This window comes from Rhamphochromis sp. 'chilingali' (assembly GCF_963969265.1).
Source record: "Rhamphochromis sp. 'chilingali' genome assembly, chromosome: 14".
Classification (NCBI taxonomy): Eukaryota; Metazoa; Chordata; class Actinopteri; order Cichliformes; family Cichlidae; genus Rhamphochromis; species Rhamphochromis sp. 'chilingali'.
This window is the reverse complement of record NC_137941.1, coordinates 37,379,502-37,398,009: the sequence shown is the minus strand read 5'-3', so window position 1 is coordinate 37,398,009 and position 18,508 is coordinate 37,379,502. Positions and strand designations below refer to the sequence as shown.

Genomic DNA, 18,508 nt, shown 5'->3' with positions numbered 1-18,508 from the left:
TTTGATCCTGACCACCTCTCCAGCCACTCTGTGCTGGGGGAGGTTTTATTGTAGATACATCCTATCTGAAAGATCTGTTTCTTTCGATGTAAGCTTCCTGGGTTTATGACCCTTTGGTCAGCAGGAGGTCAAACACACACACACACACACACACACACACACACACACACACACACACACACACACACACACACACACACACACACACACACACTCTCACATAACACACACACACACTCTTACAGAAGTTCACACATATACATTTACATACAGTGCCTTGTCTTTGTAACCAAAGGGGGGTTGCAAGGGGAGGTGCTTTGTAAACTATTGTTTGAAGTTTGTCAATAAAAGGCAGCGAGAGGAGGCCATCATTGGGGTCTTTGTCGTGCTGGACACAGATGAGAGGCCTCCCTTGCGCAAGTAATGGATCGATCGACTGTCTTGTTTTCTTCATGATGAATAAGTCTCTAGAATTAGCGGGGTTTGTGGAAACACAGACCCAACATCCTCCACAGCATGTGTCCTGATCAGCAGGCTCCTCTTTGGCTCAGTGTTAAAGTAATTATCTGATTATTCCTGTGAAGCAGTGCCAGAAGCTGCATTGCATTTCCACAGTTGATTGAGATTAAGCCAGACTGAACGTGCAAGCATAGCAGATTGGGCTGCAGTTCTGCTGGACCATGACCAGGAAGAGATGCAGCTCCAACAGACATCTCCAGTACAGGACTAGAGCTTTCCCAGGCACTGAGCAGGAAACAGCACTGAGGTAAGACACGCTACACTGACTATAATGCATGAACATACCTGAACTCTTATACTTAATTACATATTAGGGGAAAAGTTCTTCTCCATTATTTATTGGGTTTTATGAACAGGACAAGAACATTAATAAATTCCATTTATTAAATTAGAGTTTACAGTGGAGGGACTACGGTCCTGCATTGGAGGTCTTTCAGATTATTTAACTTCAAGTTTGTAATATGTGTTTGGCATTGCAGCCGAGTCCAGGCTAAGAAAACTTAAGTTCCACTGTGAGCTGGAAGAGTCACAACTGCGAAGGGTGAATTATTTTAAGCGTGACGCGAACAAGTTCTAAATCTGCCTCTCGTGCACACTGTTAAATCTCCCAATTCTTTTGATCGTTGGGCTGAAGGAAGGACAATACTCGGTGTATAAATGCTCAATCAACAATCTTTTATTCCATACAATTCAACACTTTATGAGCATAAACCATCCGGATGGGAGATGAGCGCGGGAGGGTGTCCGCCTGATCTCAAAGCGTCTGAGCGTTCCTCACATTCTTATAGCTTCAGCCCCTCCTCCACCTAGTCACAAAGCCTAAACATCCACATTCTTTCTCTCTCAGTAAGTCCAAGTTATGACCTCGGCTTCCTGTGCAGTCTGTCCTGTTCTTTTCTAGTCAGACAAATAAGGTGATGACTCTCTGAAAACAGTATTTCTTATAACTCAGCAGTATAATGCATCATAAACAATATCATTCATTCACAATAAATCAGCAGTCTAGTGTAATACAACTCAGTTTAATAAGTGTAATAGTTTCACCTTCTTCTAAGTCAGGAGAATAATGCAAACTAAAACTACATAATGATTTCACAATCTTTAATTAGGGGTCTAACGTGGCATAAGATAATATAATAATCTCACAACACATACACATCCACACACATGTGCACCTGTCTAAAGACAGATCTGACTTAAACTACAGTCATTTGATTAAATGTTTTGATCTGAAGTATAATAAATGAGGCTTCTGCTCTTTAAACTGTTGTCTCATATTAGCTCAACTTAAACAAATTATATTCCTGCCATCTGTCCTAAAATATCTGATCTCAGGGCCCACACACATCCGTTGCCTGACGTTGGTGTGGATCTCCAAGCAGCTTTGCAACCCATTGAAACCCTTCTTTCATGCTGTGTCTGAATTATTAATTACATATCTGTCATCACTGATGGTTTCATGGATCTTTCTGCTAGTCTCCTCATCAGATTTTCCACCTGATAGAAAAAGATGGTGGGTGTTGGTTCGGAAGGAGAGACATGAAGCCATATTTAAATGACCACAGAGGGAAGCAGTACTTTCCTTAGTGGTCATGATTTGTGGTTGCAGGAAGTGTTGAGATGCTGACTCAGCTGATCCTAGGATGGACTGCGTTGCTAAGCAGCCTCCCGTCGGCTGCTTCCTCTATTACAACAAGTGAGTCAAACACTGGATAACAGTTAAGTCCATAAACACTAACACTTTCTTGCCTCCTAAGGTAAAGCACCCACCTCAGTGAGTTTCAGATTAAACCATTAAGATGTGATTGATACTTCAAATGGCAAGGGCCCTTCGTGGTCACACGACAAGTAGCGGATATTAGGTGGTGTGGTCGAACAAGGGAGGGGCCACACAGATATATCACGTTGACCAAGGAGGTCAACGTGATATATCTGTGCATGGAGAGAGGCTGAAAACACTTCTGTGTTGAGCCTGGTGAAGGAGAGAGCTGAGTTGGGGCCGGAGAAATTAATCAAAAATATTGAAGTAACTGTCTGTTAATGAGCATTTCCCCTACCTGGCAGCTCCATCTTGAACGTCCTTTATTGAATATATCCCCTGTGCAACTTTGTACATGTCCAAACCATCTCAGCCTTGCCCCTTTGTTTCCAAACTGCTCAGGCAGAACTGTTGTGATGAACTCATTGTGGTGTGAATAAGGCATGGCGGGACCACAAATTGTAATTTTGAGCCATTTATTTACACCCAAGCTGCCAGCTGCACATCACACCACAAGACCACTCATAACCCTGCTTTTCCGTGATTTAATGCTGCGGCCGTGACCTGCATCTCCAAACGATACATCATAGCAGGTCTCACTAACATCTTGGACACCTCCCCTTTCACTCTTGCTGCTATTGTTCTGTCACAAATCGCCCCTGACACTCATCTCCACCCACTCCACCCTACCTGCTCTTTCTTCTTGACCACTCTTGTGCACTATTGCCTTAGATGGCTGACTTCAGGTATGTAAACTCATCTATCCTTATTACCTCTCTTCCTTCCATGTTCACCTTTCCACCTGTCTCCCTCTCGTTCACACTAGAGATGGCACGATACCACTTTTTTATGTCCGATACCGATATCATAAATTTAGATATCTGCTGATACCAATATGAATCCGATATAGTGTATTTTTTAATTGTTTATCTGCTGGTTTCCTCTTTCTGGTGTAAAGTGAGCCAAAAACAAACAAGAGAGACGGAGTCGCGACAGAAGAGCCGATCAGATGATCATTGATCAGTTTTATGAATGAAGTAGCAGCAGGAGAGGGAGAGAGAGAGAGAGAGAGAGAGAGAGAGAGAGAGAGGCAGTTGCTCCATATATCGGTTGTTAAGCTTAACGCTGGAATGCTTTTCTGGCAGATCAAGGACCTCAGTCGCCTCAAAAAATAGAGACGACTCTGGCCCTTCCTGTAAAGTGCTGTGGTGTTTTTAGCCCAGTCCAGTTTATTGTCAATGTGTACTCCAAGGTATTTATAGTCCTCCACAATGTCAACACTGACCCCCTGGATTGAAACAGGGGTCAAGTGTTTCCTGGTCTTCCTGAAGTCCACGATCAGTTCCTTGGTCTTTGCCACGTTGAGCTGCAGATGATTCTGCTCACACCACGTGACAAAGGAGTCGACCACAGCCCGGTACTCTGTCTCATCATCCCTGCTGATGCATCCAACCACCGCAGAGTCATCAGAAAACTTCTGAAGATGGCAGGTCTCTGTGCAGTGGCTGAAGTTTGTGGTGTAGAGGGTGAAGAGGAAGGGGGAGAGGACAGTCCCCTGTGGTGCCCCTGTGTTGCTGATCACCTTGTGTGGGAGACACACACACTGTGGGAGACGTACATATTGTGGTCTTCCTGTCAGGTAATCAACAATCCAGGACACCAGAGAAGCATCCACCTGCATCGCTGCTAACTTATCACCCAGGAGGGTCGGCCTGATGGTGTTGAAAGCACTAGAAAAGTCAAAAAACATGACCCTCACAGTGCTCGCCGGCTGGTCCAGATGGGTGTAGACACGATTGAGCAGGTAGATGATGGCGTCCTCAGTTCCGAGACGAGGCTGATAAGTGAACTGAAGGGGATCCAGATGTGGTCTTACTATGGGTCGCAGCTGGTCCAGGATGAGCCTTTCCAGGGTCTTCATGATGTGGGAGGTCAGTGCCACGGGCCTGTAATCCTGGGGGCCACTGGGACGTGGCGTCTTTGGTACAGGGACGAGGCATGATGTCTTCCACATCACCGGGACCCTCTGCAGACTCAGACTCAGCATAAACAGTTTATGAAAGACTCCACACAGCTGGGGGGCACAGGTCTTGAGGACGAGGGGACTCACTCCGTCTGGTCCAGCAGACTTGCCTGAGTGAAGTCTCCTCATTTGCATCTCAACCTGGTATTGAGTGAAGGTGATGGGTGGGGGAGGGGTGTCAGGAATCTCACAGGAGGCAACAGCGCCATGTGAAGAGAGAGGCTGGCACAGTGGTGTGGCTCTGGATTCCAGGCTGACTACAGGTGAGGTTGTGGGGGTGGGAGCAGACACTGTGGTGTCGAATCTATTGAAAAACAGATTCAACTCGTCGGCTCTATTCTCACCTCCCTCAGCTCCCCTGCTGTTGGTTGGCCTGAATCCAGTAATGGTCTTCATGCCCCTCCACACCTCTCTCATGCTGTTCTGCTGGAGTTTCCACTCCAGCTTCCTCCTGTAATTGTCCTTAGCCTCTCTGATCTTGTCCTTTAGTAACACCTGGACCTTCCTCACCTCCTCTTTATTGCCCCCTCTGAAAGCCCTCTTCTTGTTGTTGAGGAGGGCTTTGATGTCCTTAGTCACCCACGGCTTGTTATTTGGGTAACAATGAACAGTCTGAGCTGGAACAATGGAGTCGGTGCAGAAAGTTATGTAGTCTGTGATACACTCAGTAAGCCCATTGATGTCCTCGGCGTGAGGCTCACAGAGTGTTTCCCAGTCGGTCACCTCGAAACAGCCCTGTAGTTCTGCTATTGCCTCCTCTGACCACCTCCTAAAATTTTCTCTCCCCTGGTGGGACAGTCCACATATTGTTTGAATGTTGTTAGTGTATTGTCCAGTGATACATGGTTGAAGTCACCCGAGATCACAATAAAGGCACTCGGGTGCTGAGTCTGTAGCCGAGCTATGGCAGAGTGGATAGTGTCACATGCAGCTGTGGGGTTAGCAGAGGGAGGAACATAAACAGCCACCAAGATGACGTGAGAGAATTCCCTGGGTAAATAATACGGCCTGAGTCCAACAGCACACAGTTCAGTGTCCGGGCAACAAATCTTTTCTTTGATTGTTATGTTGGCAGGGTTACACCACTGGTTGTTAACTAAAACAGCAAGCCCACCTCCTTTCCGCTTACCGCTAGCGATGCTGTCCCTGTCCGCCCGAACAGTGTGGAAGCCTTCCACGGAAGCATTCTCATCGGGAATGTCCTGGTGCATCCATGATTCGGTGAAACACATCAGGCTACACTCTCGGTATTCCCTCTGACTCCGTACCAGTGCTGAGAGCTCGTCGATTTTATTTGCCAACGATCGCACATTTCCCATCACGATAGACGGCAGACACGATTTATAGCTCCTCCTTGCTTCGAGCCTCCGCTGTCTCACCGTCTCCTTCTTTCTTCTCTTCTGTCCTTGACCTCTGCATCCCCGATGTGTTTTCCTCCAAATATCAGCTGGTACTTCTACGGGCCTGGCCAGCGAGCCGGCCGGCATCAGGGCGATCAGCTCATCTCTGGAGTAAACAGTCCGTCCTCTCTTGGCTCTCTCTCTCTATTATCTGCGTTCTTGAGAGCCACAAAGAGTCAGTGAGACTCTTTCTGACCTTCTCCATTCTTCTCCATCAACACTCTCAAAGCAAACATCACATAGAGCTCTTTCTTGATAGGGAGCCACACTGCTGCTCACTGATTGTCACCTCTCTTCTCAGCCTAGCTTCCACAACACTTTACTTTATCTTCATAGTATGTGTCATTAACTTTAACCTGTGTAGTTACTAGAGCTCTGCATATCACCCTTGCTCTTGAACATCAGTTCCAGTGCCTTGATGCATGCTCAGTCATCCAGGTAAGTAAACCCCAAAAGTTGATTCTGTTCATCTGGATGCAGCGTTTCCAGTGGGACAAATGTTTCGTCACTCATCCAAGTGACTTCTTCAGTCTCAGCTGACTGACATTACATTTTAATAATCAACGAATTGACCTCCCAGCCCATTGTTCATTCAGTACTGCTGGTTTCAGTCATTATGCAAATGTACTGTTTATAAGATTGGGGAAACCAGCAGTCAGCTGAGACTGAAGACGTCTCTTGGATGAGTGCCGTGTTTCTCTCACTGAAAACGTCCAGATGAAAAGAATCAACGTTTTGGGATGGGTACCAGTACATTTCTTTTCCATTCCTCGGGCATGAGGACTGTGGTGAACAGTCTGGTTAAACAGCCTAAAAGGTCTGCTGCCCTCTCTCCTAGAAATCTGCCAGCCACCTTTCCACTCTTCATTCTCTTCACAGCGGCCCACACGTGTGCAGGGCATTAGCAAGGAGGAAGTGTGGGCCGCTATGAAGAGAATAAAGAGTGGAAAGGTGGTTGGTGACTGCACATGCAGCAGCATGACTGCTGTGCAGACAAGTCAGACAGTGAAATATACAAATCAAGAATCAATGCCCCACAATATTTAATGTCTGAGCCACAGAGCCTTGATCATAGGACCACTCTGGATAACATGATGTCATGGATGGTACGTAAAATCAAAACACAAGATGTGATTTGTTTTAGAAAGTGTTTTTCACTTCACATACTGCCTACAACCGTCACTATGTCATGATTATAGATCTGATTGATCTCAGTGCCCTCCTTTCCCAGAATGCACAGGGAACACAGTAATTAACATGATTTTTGTACTCTCTGCCTGTGCAGGATTCCCATCCAGCAGAGGCAGCAGGTGGTCAGTTTCAAAATGTGAAGTCTTCATCACTCCTCCTCTTCCACCACCTATGTTTCCTCCAATCAAATGGAAAGCAGAGCTAATGGTGATGATCTCCCTCCTCTCTGTTACCCACAAATTAGCTTTGTTTTAAAATTATTCCTTCAAGACTTTCTTCAGGAATAAATGTTCCTTTAGCCCAACCTGTAGCACCCACATTGATTCATTCAAAGAAAGAAAAGGTGTGAGAATTGAAGCATGATGTAAAAGAACTCATTTTTTGTAATTTCTCTGTAACTCTCCAGGTTGACATAACAGAACACATCACAGGACCTAAAGGAGAAAAAGTATGCAGGACCATCTTTTTACATATTTAACCCCCCCCCCCCCCCCCCCCCGCCATATGTACTGTTACGGTAATGGTACTGTTACTGTTGCAGGGCTGTAGGGGAGCCAGAGGATCGAAGGTACAGTGTAAGACAGTTATCCCATCTTTTCAGGCTCATAAATACTGCATGTAAGATGTCATAAAAGCAAAAGCTAACTGGTGAGTGTATTTCAGGGTCAGCTTGGTGTGTTAGGTCCAGAGGGAGAAGGTGGAATGCAAGGAGCCATGGGACAGCCAGGTCAAAAGGTTATACAAAGTCCGTCCATACAGACATACACCACAACACTGACTGCATGGTCACTACATGGTCAAGGAAAGACTTGCTCTGATCAAATAAAAACAGAAATTACTATTTAATTTAAGAGCTAAAAAGAACTAAAATGAGGAGAAAAGAAGAAGTTCTGGTTTCTTCTTGTTAAAAGGGAGTTTTTCCTTCCCACTGTTGCCAAAGCGCTTGCTCACAGGGGGTCATATGATTGTTGGGTTTTCTCTGTATGTATTATTGTAGGGTCAATATAAAACGCCTTGAGGTAACTGTAGTTGTGATTTGGCGCTGTAACGAAAACTGAACTAAAATGTCAGGAGTGTAAAAGTAATGGATAAAAAGACCTAACATGTAAAATAGAGAATTGCAGAGAATTGAAACAATGGTGAAAAAATGAAAAAGAAACTCTTTGTGTAACACAAAGTTCATGTCTTCAGTAATGCGACTGTGTGACTAAGAACTCTGAGGTGTGCATTTATGCAATAATAAAGTCATATCCTGTATTTGTAAAGCTATGACTAATAAACGGGTAAACAGCCTGTATTTGTATAGTGCTTTTCTAGTCCCTAAGGACCCCAAAGCGCTTTACACATTCAGTCATCCACCCATTCACACACACATTCACACACTGGTGATGGCAGCTACATTGTAGCCACAGCCACCCTGGGGCGCACTGACAGAGGCGAGGCTGCTACTTACATATTTACATTAAGGACAATGGTTACTATAAGCAGAGTACTGTACAGTTATTAAATTAAATAAAAATAACTACAGATAAGAGGCAAAGCAGGTTGTAGTGTGAATCGGTTGATTAAATTATTGCAGTTACAGCGCAGATGGACTGACAATGACAATTGCCCCAATACAATTCCCACTGCACCCTGCACGTGACACTGAGGCACTTCAGGGTTTTTTTCTTTGGCCCAAGGTCCCTGATGAAAATAAAAAGCTTCATTTACGGACATACAGGGTGGGGCATTTGTTCTTGGTTTGCTGTTGGCTGCCAGGGTTGATTTTGTTATTAATCATGGTTGTAATGCTTGTGCTACCTGTTATTTCTTGTGCACACCAAGGTCTTTCAATAAGTATAAAAGACTCATCTTATACAGTTTAGGTCATTGTGACACAAGACCCACACACACACGGGTTATGCTTAGTGTCTTTTATTTTGGAAATAACCTTTGGCACCTGCCTCGGACGCAGCCACTCCCTCCCAGCATCATCTGCTCCATCTCACTGTGGGCACACAAGACATCTCCCTCATTAACACTGTCCCGTACACCTGTTGCCTCTCCTCCTCCGTGCCGCCCAGAGTTCACTATGTCACCCCTCCTCTGCAGCAGGCCAGCAAACCACGCCCCCGCCACAGTCATCCTTTAAAAAGGGGCAAAGTTTCATGTTTTTACAGGAAACACCGAGCATAGAAAACATATCACTAACTTGATTTCTCAGGTGTATCAGTCGCCTTTCCATCCAAAGCCAGATAGGTTTTAAGAATATTAGATGTGATAGACATCATCAATGTTCCATTTATTAAAATAATGTATAAATCTAAATGTTTACACAGTGAAAATATGAGCTGATATGAGTCAATGTTTCCACAGGGAGAGAAGGGAGACAGAGGCTGGAGGGGCCTGTATGGAGATATAGGAACTCCTGGGATGATGAAGGTACATTAAAGGCTGGATATATTATTTATATGACTAACCAGCCAGTAGCCATAGTATATACTACCTGATTTAGGACACATCTCATAAACTACATTAAAGACTGTGCTGAATAGATGAGTTCGTCCTGCCCACATGCAGACATATATGTTATTCACACTCATCCCGACTCCTGTCTGGAAACCAAACAGCAGTTTCCCATTTGTATTTTGTTTTAATGCTACTGATACTAAGCTCCTTTGTGTGTTTATGTAGGGCAATAAGGGGCAAAGCGGATTCAGTGTAAGTGTTTTTTCTTTTTTTACTGTTATACATTTATACATATGTTCCGATGACACTTGCTATTTTTATTGTTCAGGGTGATAAAGGTGTCAAAGGAAAAACAGGCCTGGAGGGAGTGAAGGTGAAGAAATCAAAAGAAGAAAAAACATTGCTCCTGTTAGACATTATGTGACTGCGTTGGCTGATGAATCTGTGCGTCTCTGCAGGGGGAGCGTAGCATCCCTGGAAACCCAGGACAGAAGGTGAAGAACTGGCTGAGACACATTCGGTGAAAATCTCTGGCTGTGCAGTGTGTTAAGGCCATTCTGTTGTGCTGGTGCAGGGAGACCCAGGCCAATGGGGCGCTGCAGGGAAAAGGGGGGAGGAGGGATCCAGAGGAAAGCCTGGGGACAGGGGGAGCACGGTAGGCACGAAGAATGAAACACAGAGTGTGTGCATGGTGGGAAACCCTGCAAGGGGTTGGCAGTGCTAGAGTCGGAAGAATGACACACAAGTGTGTGTGTGTGTGCGTGCGTGCGTGCGTGCGTGCGTGCGTGCGTGTGTGTGTGTGCGCGCGTGTGTGTGTGTGTGTGCGTGCGTGCGTGCGTGCGTGCGTGCGTGCGTGTGTGTGTGTGCGCGCGCGTGTGTGTGTGTGCGTGTGATATTGTTCCCGTTGCATTCATGCCTTTTTGTTTAAAGAGCTGCCTGTTGAAACAAAAGCTAGCTGTGAGGTAGGCGTTTACTAAACGTCTACTAACCGTGAAGTTTTGTACCGACTTCATCCTTTGACACACACACATATCTGAAAAACTGCTTAGTAGATTCATATATTTAAAAAGGCACCTATTTTCTAAATATCATTTTGTTGATGTGAAACTTCTTACCTCTCACTGTCCACAGACATTTGCTGCTTGGTTACCTTTAATAGGATATAGCTGAATGTAAGAAGTTTGTACCTCAGTTTGTCTGCTGCATGCAAACCAAATGAATGGAGTGATCACTGTGTGCAGGGGCCGAAGGGATCTCGTGGGCCCAAAGGGTTTCAAGGTCATCTTGGTCATGCAGGGCGTCATGGTCAGACTGGAGAACCTGGACTTCCTGGACAAGGTTTGTGACAACACGTGTATCAGTTTTGATCTACTTTAAAGTGCATGTAAATATATAGTCATGATATTGGTACAGAAGATGAAGATTTATAAAGTTGTATTTAAATTTCATTTCACCAGAGAAGTCTGATTGAGGTTAGGAACTGCTTTTTAGACAGTGACGGCATCAGGGAGGCATGAAACTGTGCTGAAGAAACTATGTTCTGTAATGTAATGATTTATGTTACAGAGAATACTCCCATCTACATCTCTACACGGTATAAAAATGTATATAATTACTTTTTGTTTCTTTGATCACGCCTTATTGTGTGACATTGTTTTTTCCAGATGTTTGCACAACCACTAAAGCCACAAGAACCATTTTAATGCTGCAGGTTTATATAACCTGTAATAATCCTTTCATGCAGCGTAATAATCGGTATAAAACCACACTTTAGTTCACACTTCATTTCATCACTGTTTACATGTTTAAACAAAAACTTCCTGGAGCGTCTGCAGTTTATCCAAAACACTGCAGCAAGGCGAACCATCGAAGTATTCACACACGTGACACCGCTGCTGATACAGCTGCACTGGCTCCCCATCGAGTCCATTTCAAGATTCTGGTTCTGACCTTCAGAGCTCTTCATGGACAAGCACCAGCTTACATCATTAAAGGTCTGCAGCCCTGTGTCCCCAACAGCTCCCTGAGGTCATGTGATCAGGGCCTACTTGTTATTCAGTGTACAAGGCTGAGAACTGAGGGAGACAGAGCTTTAGCCCCTGTGGCTCCCAGACTGTGGAACTCTCTCCCACTGAGCGTAAGATGTGTGGACTCGGTAGTTTCTTTTTAGAGCTGCATTTTGTCTGTTTCTGTTTTATACTTTGTCATCCTTGTGTCAAGCACTTTTTGATCTTTTATCTAGAAAGGTGCTATATAAATAAAGTTTTACTTAGTTACACATTATTTAATAGGGCAATGTCGTTCAGGCCAACGACGCAAGCATGGAGCAGTCATACATACCCAGAAAGGATAAAGCTGTGACATGATGGCCTTGTTGAAACCACTTAAAATATAAACTTGTTGGCAGAAAGCTGATTATGCCTTGTGTTTTCTTAGTGTATATCCTACCAGGCATGGAGGGAGAAACAGGAAACCCAGGTCCTCCAGCCACATGCAACTGTTCACAGGTTCAGAGCCCACAACGATTGGTGGTCAGCGTGCACACGGTCAGTGTCACACTCTGGTTAAACTGTATTACTCTGCTGGGGAGTAATCTTTACACCATCTCATCCCAGTGCATTTTTTAAAGCAAGACTTTTGTTTTATTGGATCTGAAAGAGTGTGGAGCAGCACACCCACAGCAACACAGACAAATGGACCAGAATTCACACATGCTAGCTTACCATGGACCTTCTATGAAATGTGATTCTAGCTATGATGACCCAGCAGCTCTGGATTCCTCATTTTGAAACCACTGCCACCAGTAAACTTTAAACAAGTCACAGAATAGTTCTGCATGCCATGAGGTTCATGTGCTTGTTCAGTTACATGTTCAGTTAGGCTGTAATCGAATTTCTAATTTGTAAACAAAGCAATTCTTGCATGACTGCTCGTGTTGTGACAGCTGTCAATCAAAGCGGCAGTAATCCTTGGTCCAAACACAGGAGCTATAAATGTTTTCACCCCACGTGCAGTTGTCATGACGAGGAAAACAGCTGGAGACCTGGACTTTGTACCGTTGTGGAAACAAATCCTTTTGACCTCAGCAGGCTCATGTGTCACTCTGCAGGTGTTTGTTGCGGATGGAGAGAAAGCGATGAGAAGGCTGCGCGTGGAGAATGTGATGGTGCTTCGCACGGACAAAAAGGCTCTGTACATCTACACTGAGTCTCAGTGGATCAACGTATTGGTAACACACAGCAACAATTGAATGGAAACACAAGATCCAACACACAATACACAACTGTCTGATGTTTAATGAAGAGTCTCTGTGTTGCTCTCTGTCCACACAAACACACGATTTGAGTGTTTCTTCTTCCACATACTGAAGCTTTAAATTATTATTGATTATGATAATGATTATTCTTTTTTTTTTATTTTGGCAACAAGCACAAATCGGTGTAGCCCATATATCAACAGCTACGCAGCTCGAAGTGGGGGGCAGGCTTTATTAACAGTCACAGTGTCGTCTTTTCTGTGTGTTTTCCCTGCATGGAGCAGCAGGATCCCCGACACTGACGGCATACTGAAGCTGAACCAGACCTCCAGCCTCAGCTGTCCATTAGCAGCGTCTGACCAGCTCCTCTAACATTTACAAGCATTCCCTTGGATTTGTGTGACCACTCTAATATGACCTATAAATATCCTTTTGTGAAAACTCGAGCTGAAAGGTTTTTTCCACCAAGTTGGTGTTGTGGCCTGATGAGTGAGGGAAGGATCATCAGCGTTGTCTAATTGTCCATCACAGACTGTTGGTCACTGAACATCCTCGGGATCACCCCTGCAGCAGTTCTAACTTTAGTAATCACCATCATTTACAAAGTTTACATGTTATATTTGATAAGATCTGACAACTGAAAGCATAACGTCATCAGGACTGTGCTGTGTGACTCTCCTGAGGTCACAGAGTAAGGAGGCTCATTTCCTCACAGACACAAACAGAAGTCACTTAAAATAATGTTCCTGTATCGTTTACCTTTCCAGACCTGGAAGCTATGCCTGTCTTTTGTCTCAACTGATGATTTATGCATGCATCATTTAAAAGCACTTAAACAAGTCTTCATCATAACACACCAAAAGGAAAGTGTTTCTTTCTTGTGATGCTGCAGTGATCCACCTCCTACAAAGAGCTCAATAAAAACAAATACTTTGTCTTACCTTGTTGTGAACATGCTTGTTTGTTTGCTGCGATTAACAACCTGCTCTGCCACCTGATCTGCAGCCACACCTACAGTGGGGCAAAAAAGTATTTAGTCAGCCACCGATTGTGCAAGTTCCCCCACTTAAAATGATGACAGAGGTCAGTAATTTGCACCAGAGGTACACTTCAACTGTGAGAGACAGAATGTGAAAAAAAAATCCATGAATTCACATGGTAGGATTTGTAAAGAAGTTATCCGTAAATCAGGGTGGCAAATAAGTATTTGGTCACCTCAAACAAGGAAAATCTCTGGCTCTCACAGACCTGTAACGTCTTCTGTAAGAAGCTTTTCTGTCCCCCACTCGTTACCTGTATGAATGGCACCTGTTTGAACTCATCATCTGTATAAAAGACACCTGTCCACAGCCTCAAACAGTCAGACTCCAAACGCCGCCATGGCCAAGACCAAAGAGCTTTCGAAGGACACCAGGAAAAGTATTGTAGACCTGCACCAGACTGGGAAGAGTGAATCTACAATAGGCAAGCAGCTTGGTGTGAAAAAATCAACTGTGGGAGCAATCATCAGAAAATGGAAGACATACAAGACCACTGATAATCTCCCTCGATCTGGGGCTCCACGCAAGATCTCATCCCGTGGGGTCAAAATGATCATGAGAACGGTGAGCAAAGATCCCAGAACCACACGGGGGGACCTGGTGAATGACCTGCAGAGAGCTGGGACCAAAGTAACAAAGGTCACCATCAGTAACACACTACAACGGCAGGGAATCAAATCCCGCAGTGCCAGACGTGTTCTGCTGCTGAAGCCAGTGCATGTCCAGGCCCGTCTGAAGTTTGCCAGAGAGCACATGGATGATACAGCAGAGGATTGGGAGAATGTCATGTGGTCAGATGAAACCAAAGTAGAACTTTTTGGTATAAACTCAACTCGTCGTGTTTGGAGGAAGAAGAATACTGAGTTGCATCCCAAGAACACCATACCTACTGTGAAGCATGGGGGTGGAAACATCATGCTATGGGGCTGTTTTTCTGCCAAGGGGACAGGACGACTGATCCGTGTTAAGGACAGAATGAATGGGGCCATGTATCGTGAGATTTTGAGCCAAAACCTCCTTCCATCAGTGAGAACTTTGAAGATGAAACGAGGCTGGGTCTTCCAACATGACAATGATCCAAAACACACCGCCCGGGCAACAAAGGAGTGGCTCCGTAAGAAGCATTTGAAAGTCCTGGAGTGGCCTAGCCAGTCTCCAGACCTCAACCCCATAGAAAATCTGTGGCGGGAGTTGAAAGTCCGTGTTGCTCGGCGACAGCCCCAAAACATCACTGCTCTCGAGAAGATCTGCATGGAGGAATGGGCCAAAATACCAGCTACTGTGTGTGCAAACCTGGTAAAGACCTATAGTAAACGTTTGACCTCTGTTATTGCCAACAAAGGTTATGTTACAAAGTATTGAGTTGTATTTTTGTTATTGACCAAATACTTATTTGCCACCCTGATTTACCAATAAATTCTTTACAAATCCTACCATGTGGATTCATGGATTTTTTTTTTCACATTCTGTCTCTCACAGTTGAAGTGTACCTCTGGTGCAAATTACTGACCTCTGTCATCATTTTAGGTGGGGGAACTTGCACAATCGGTGGCTGACTAAATACTTTTTTGCCCCACTGTACATACATAGCCTTCCAATTTTCAAAACAGTTGTCAAACTTATGATTGTCACATTGAGGTGAGATTTGTAAAACTAACCTGGTTACACTCTCTTAACAAGGAAACGTCCATATAACTGCAAAACATGGAAATAGTTTCTTTTGCTTGCCTGTCTTCAGCTCTCTTTGCTGGCTTCTAATGGACCACATCCCCACAGTGTTTCTGTCAGTAACATGACTGAGCATACACAGTTTCTCAGAGAGAAAGATTGGCAGAGGTTCACCAAGCTGCAAAAAACTGTCTACATCATCAAACACCAGGCGACGGCTGTTCTCAGATGTTAAAGACGGGTGGGTCCTACACTATGCTAAACACGGCTCTCCTCAATGTTTTATGTTGGTGCCATCAAATTCAAAAGGAACTTATGGGCTCAAATTGTGGTCATAAATATTTTGTACTTGTAAATCAGTTTTGTATGTGTAAAAAGATTTGTGTGTGGACTTAGCCAAAAATATGTGTGAAACTGCACTCTAGTTTCAAGTTACAAGTATGAATTTTGACCCTATTTTTCTTCCTTTCAGCTGATTGGTCAATGTCATGTCAATCACAAATTTAACAATCCAATCAGAGAACAGATGGGTTTTCTGTCAGAGGGGTGCTATTTTGAACTGTAGGTCTTATGGGCGATCGTGGCTCAAGAGTTGGGAGTTCGCCTTGTAATTCGAAGGTTGCCAGTTCGAGCCCCGGCTTGGACAGTCTCGATCGTTGTGTCCTTGGGCAAGACACTTCACCCGTTGCCTACTGGTGGTGGTCAGAGTGTCCGGCAGCCTCGTGTCCGGCAGCCTCTGTCAGACATATCATGTCTGACAGAGGAAAACTCTACAGAACTAAACCAGATGTAGTACAGATGAACTTTATATAGACAAAGCAAAATGTGCCTTCATTAGTTCAAGGGCTAAATGGATTGTCGTTGTTGTTGTTGGACCAACAGACTATCAAAAACTATATTAATAAACAATTATATTAATATTTCTATTCAGCCCTCTACACTACAAATTATTCCAGTTCAGAAACCAATTCTTTTTTTAGTTCTATCCGGGGAAAAATCCTCAAATTGATACGTACTTTAAAATTCTCAATGAGTCTGAAATCACTTTGGCTGAATTGGATGCTGCTGTTTCCCAAATGGCGAGTGGTAAATCACCAGGTCCCGACAGAATCACAATTGAATTTTACAGACATTGTGACATTAAAGATTACTAGAGGTATTTAATGAATGTATAAATGATCACATGCTTTCTCCAACTATGAAACGAGGAATAATTTCTTTACTTCCTAAACCAAACAAGGACTAGTTTATGCAAGTTAGCTCATGTTTATGCCAACAGATTAAAAACAGGAATAACTCAAATAATAGACGAGACACAGTCAGCCTTTATAAAAGGACGTCATATCCACCATCATACCCGTTTAGTATTAGATATGTTGGATTACAATTATTTAATTCCTCATGATAGCCTTATTTCCTGATTTCTTTAAAGCTTTTGATTCTTTGGAGCATAATTTTTTGTTTAAAGCTCTGGAGTCTGTGGGTTTTGGTCCCAGATTTGTTAGTGTAGTGAAAATGTTGTGCAAAGATATAACAAGTAGTATTGCACTCGATCAAGGGTTTTCTAATAGTTTTAAAATGAATCGTGGCTAATAGTAATGCCCTATTAGCCCGTTATTGTTTATTGTTGCAGCCGAAATGCCATTTATATCAAACTCTCTTCAGATCTGGAAGGAATAAACATTCTTGATAAAGAATTTAAAATTTGCTGATGACACGGCCTTATTTCTAAAGAATGTAAATATGGTCTCTATTGCAATTAATAAAATCCTTTCATTCTCAAAGCATCCGGCTTAACACTAAACCTTAAAAAATGTGAAATCTTAGCTGTACACAGCTGTAATCAAAATACTATTAACAATATTCCAGTAAAAGAGGAGGTAAAATACCTTGGTTTAATAATCAGTAAAAATATTAAGGATGGAGAGAATAATAACATAACTCCTAGATTAAATGTAGTTAAAAATATTTAATCATTGGCTAACATTTGATTTGTCCATATTAGGTCGTATCTTACTGTCTAAAGCAGAAGGACTCTCAAGACTCATATACCCCTGTTATTCAATTTTTACATCTGCAAAAATGATTAAACTGTCCAATTCCATTATATTCAGCTTTATCTGGAAAAATAAAACACATTATATACGCAAATCACAATTAGTTAAAGACTATGAAAACAGGGGCTTGAAAGCTTTAGACTTTGAATCCATTATTGCTGCGTTCAGGCTCAGATGGATGAACGACTGCATTTCCCTCAATCTATGTGGTGCTATAATCCAAACAAACTCTTTAATAAGCTCGGGGTAGATTTTATGCTCAGATGTGATTTTGAAATGTTTAAGATTCCTTTTAAGTTGTCTAGTTTCTATAAGCAAGCTTTGAATTTTGGGAAACTAATTTTCCCCCGCAATTCTGTGTTGTGGAATAACAGGGTCATAGTCATCAATAAGAGTCCTTATTTAAATCAGACTGGTATGATAGCGGTGTGTGTTTGTTGTTGATCTGCTTGATAAAAACAGAAACTTGCTATCTTATGAAGAATTTATTGATAAATATAAAATAGACGTTTCATTTAATAATTATAATGTTTGTAAAGCGATACCCACACCACTGTTAAATCTTATCGTGAATACTTGAAAGATTTCACTAATAAGAACATGCTCACCTTCACTGACGATAGGTAATACCTCAATAAAGGACAAACAATTTAATCTCTAATACCTGTAAGCAAACAGTATTCTGTAACTATAATGTCAATGTCAGACATGACCTCGATAACACGTTGAAAGAAAAGTCATTTTCTTTTTACCTAAAGTAGCCACCTGTGCCTAAAATGAAAGAAACACTTCTTATCTGACTTGTCAGTATGTTGATGCTTTTTGGTTTGAAATACTCTGTTGGGTTTCACTCAGATTTTCCAATACACCTTCCTTCACATCTAAGGATGTTCTTTACTTTATGGACAACCTGGACTCTGAAATCTCAGATGTTGTCAGTTTTGTAATAGTGCTGTGTATTTTATTCATTCATGTAAGTGGAAGATGCCTCTCCTCTGTTTACCATCTTCTTGAATTACTTTTGTCAATATTTTAAGTCACTCAAGCTTATTTCAAATATGAATAAAAAGACTGCTGTACTATGCTGTAAAATCACAAAGTACTTGCTATTCTAATGTTCCTGCTTGTGTCAAAAGGTCCATGT

The 18,508-nt window shown here is 43.1% G+C and overlaps 1 protein-coding gene across 4 annotated transcripts; it reads left to right on the top strand.

The window, feature by feature from the left end:
• Positions 1 to 262: 262 nt before the first annotated feature.
• Positions 263 to 13,560, top strand: LOC308410584 (uncharacterized protein). 4 transcript variants are annotated; one of them, XM_080904005.1, is made up of 15 exons: positions 263 to 766; positions 2,129 to 2,215; positions 6,987 to 7,099; positions 7,299 to 7,340; positions 7,434 to 7,460; positions 7,556 to 7,627; positions 9,251 to 9,316; positions 9,569 to 9,595; positions 9,672 to 9,716; positions 9,802 to 9,837; positions 9,918 to 9,998; positions 10,585 to 10,681; positions 11,780 to 11,889; positions 12,453 to 12,572; positions 12,884 to 13,559. In XM_080904005.1, exons 2-15 carry the CDS (start codon positions 2,140 to 2,142, stop codon positions 12,899 to 12,901), a joined length of 930 nt encoding a protein of 309 aa, XP_080760131.1. In that variant the 5' UTR covers positions 263 to 766; positions 2,129 to 2,139; the 3' UTR covers positions 12,902 to 13,559. The 4 variants fall into 4 exon arrangements, with proteins under 4 accessions (XP_080760131.1, XP_080760129.1, XP_080760130.1 ...); XM_080904003.1 differs by having other exon boundaries at positions 12,453 to 13,560; XM_080904004.1 differs by having other exon boundaries at positions 1,996 to 2,215; positions 12,453 to 13,560.
• Positions 13,561 to 18,508: the final 4,948 nt, after the last annotated feature.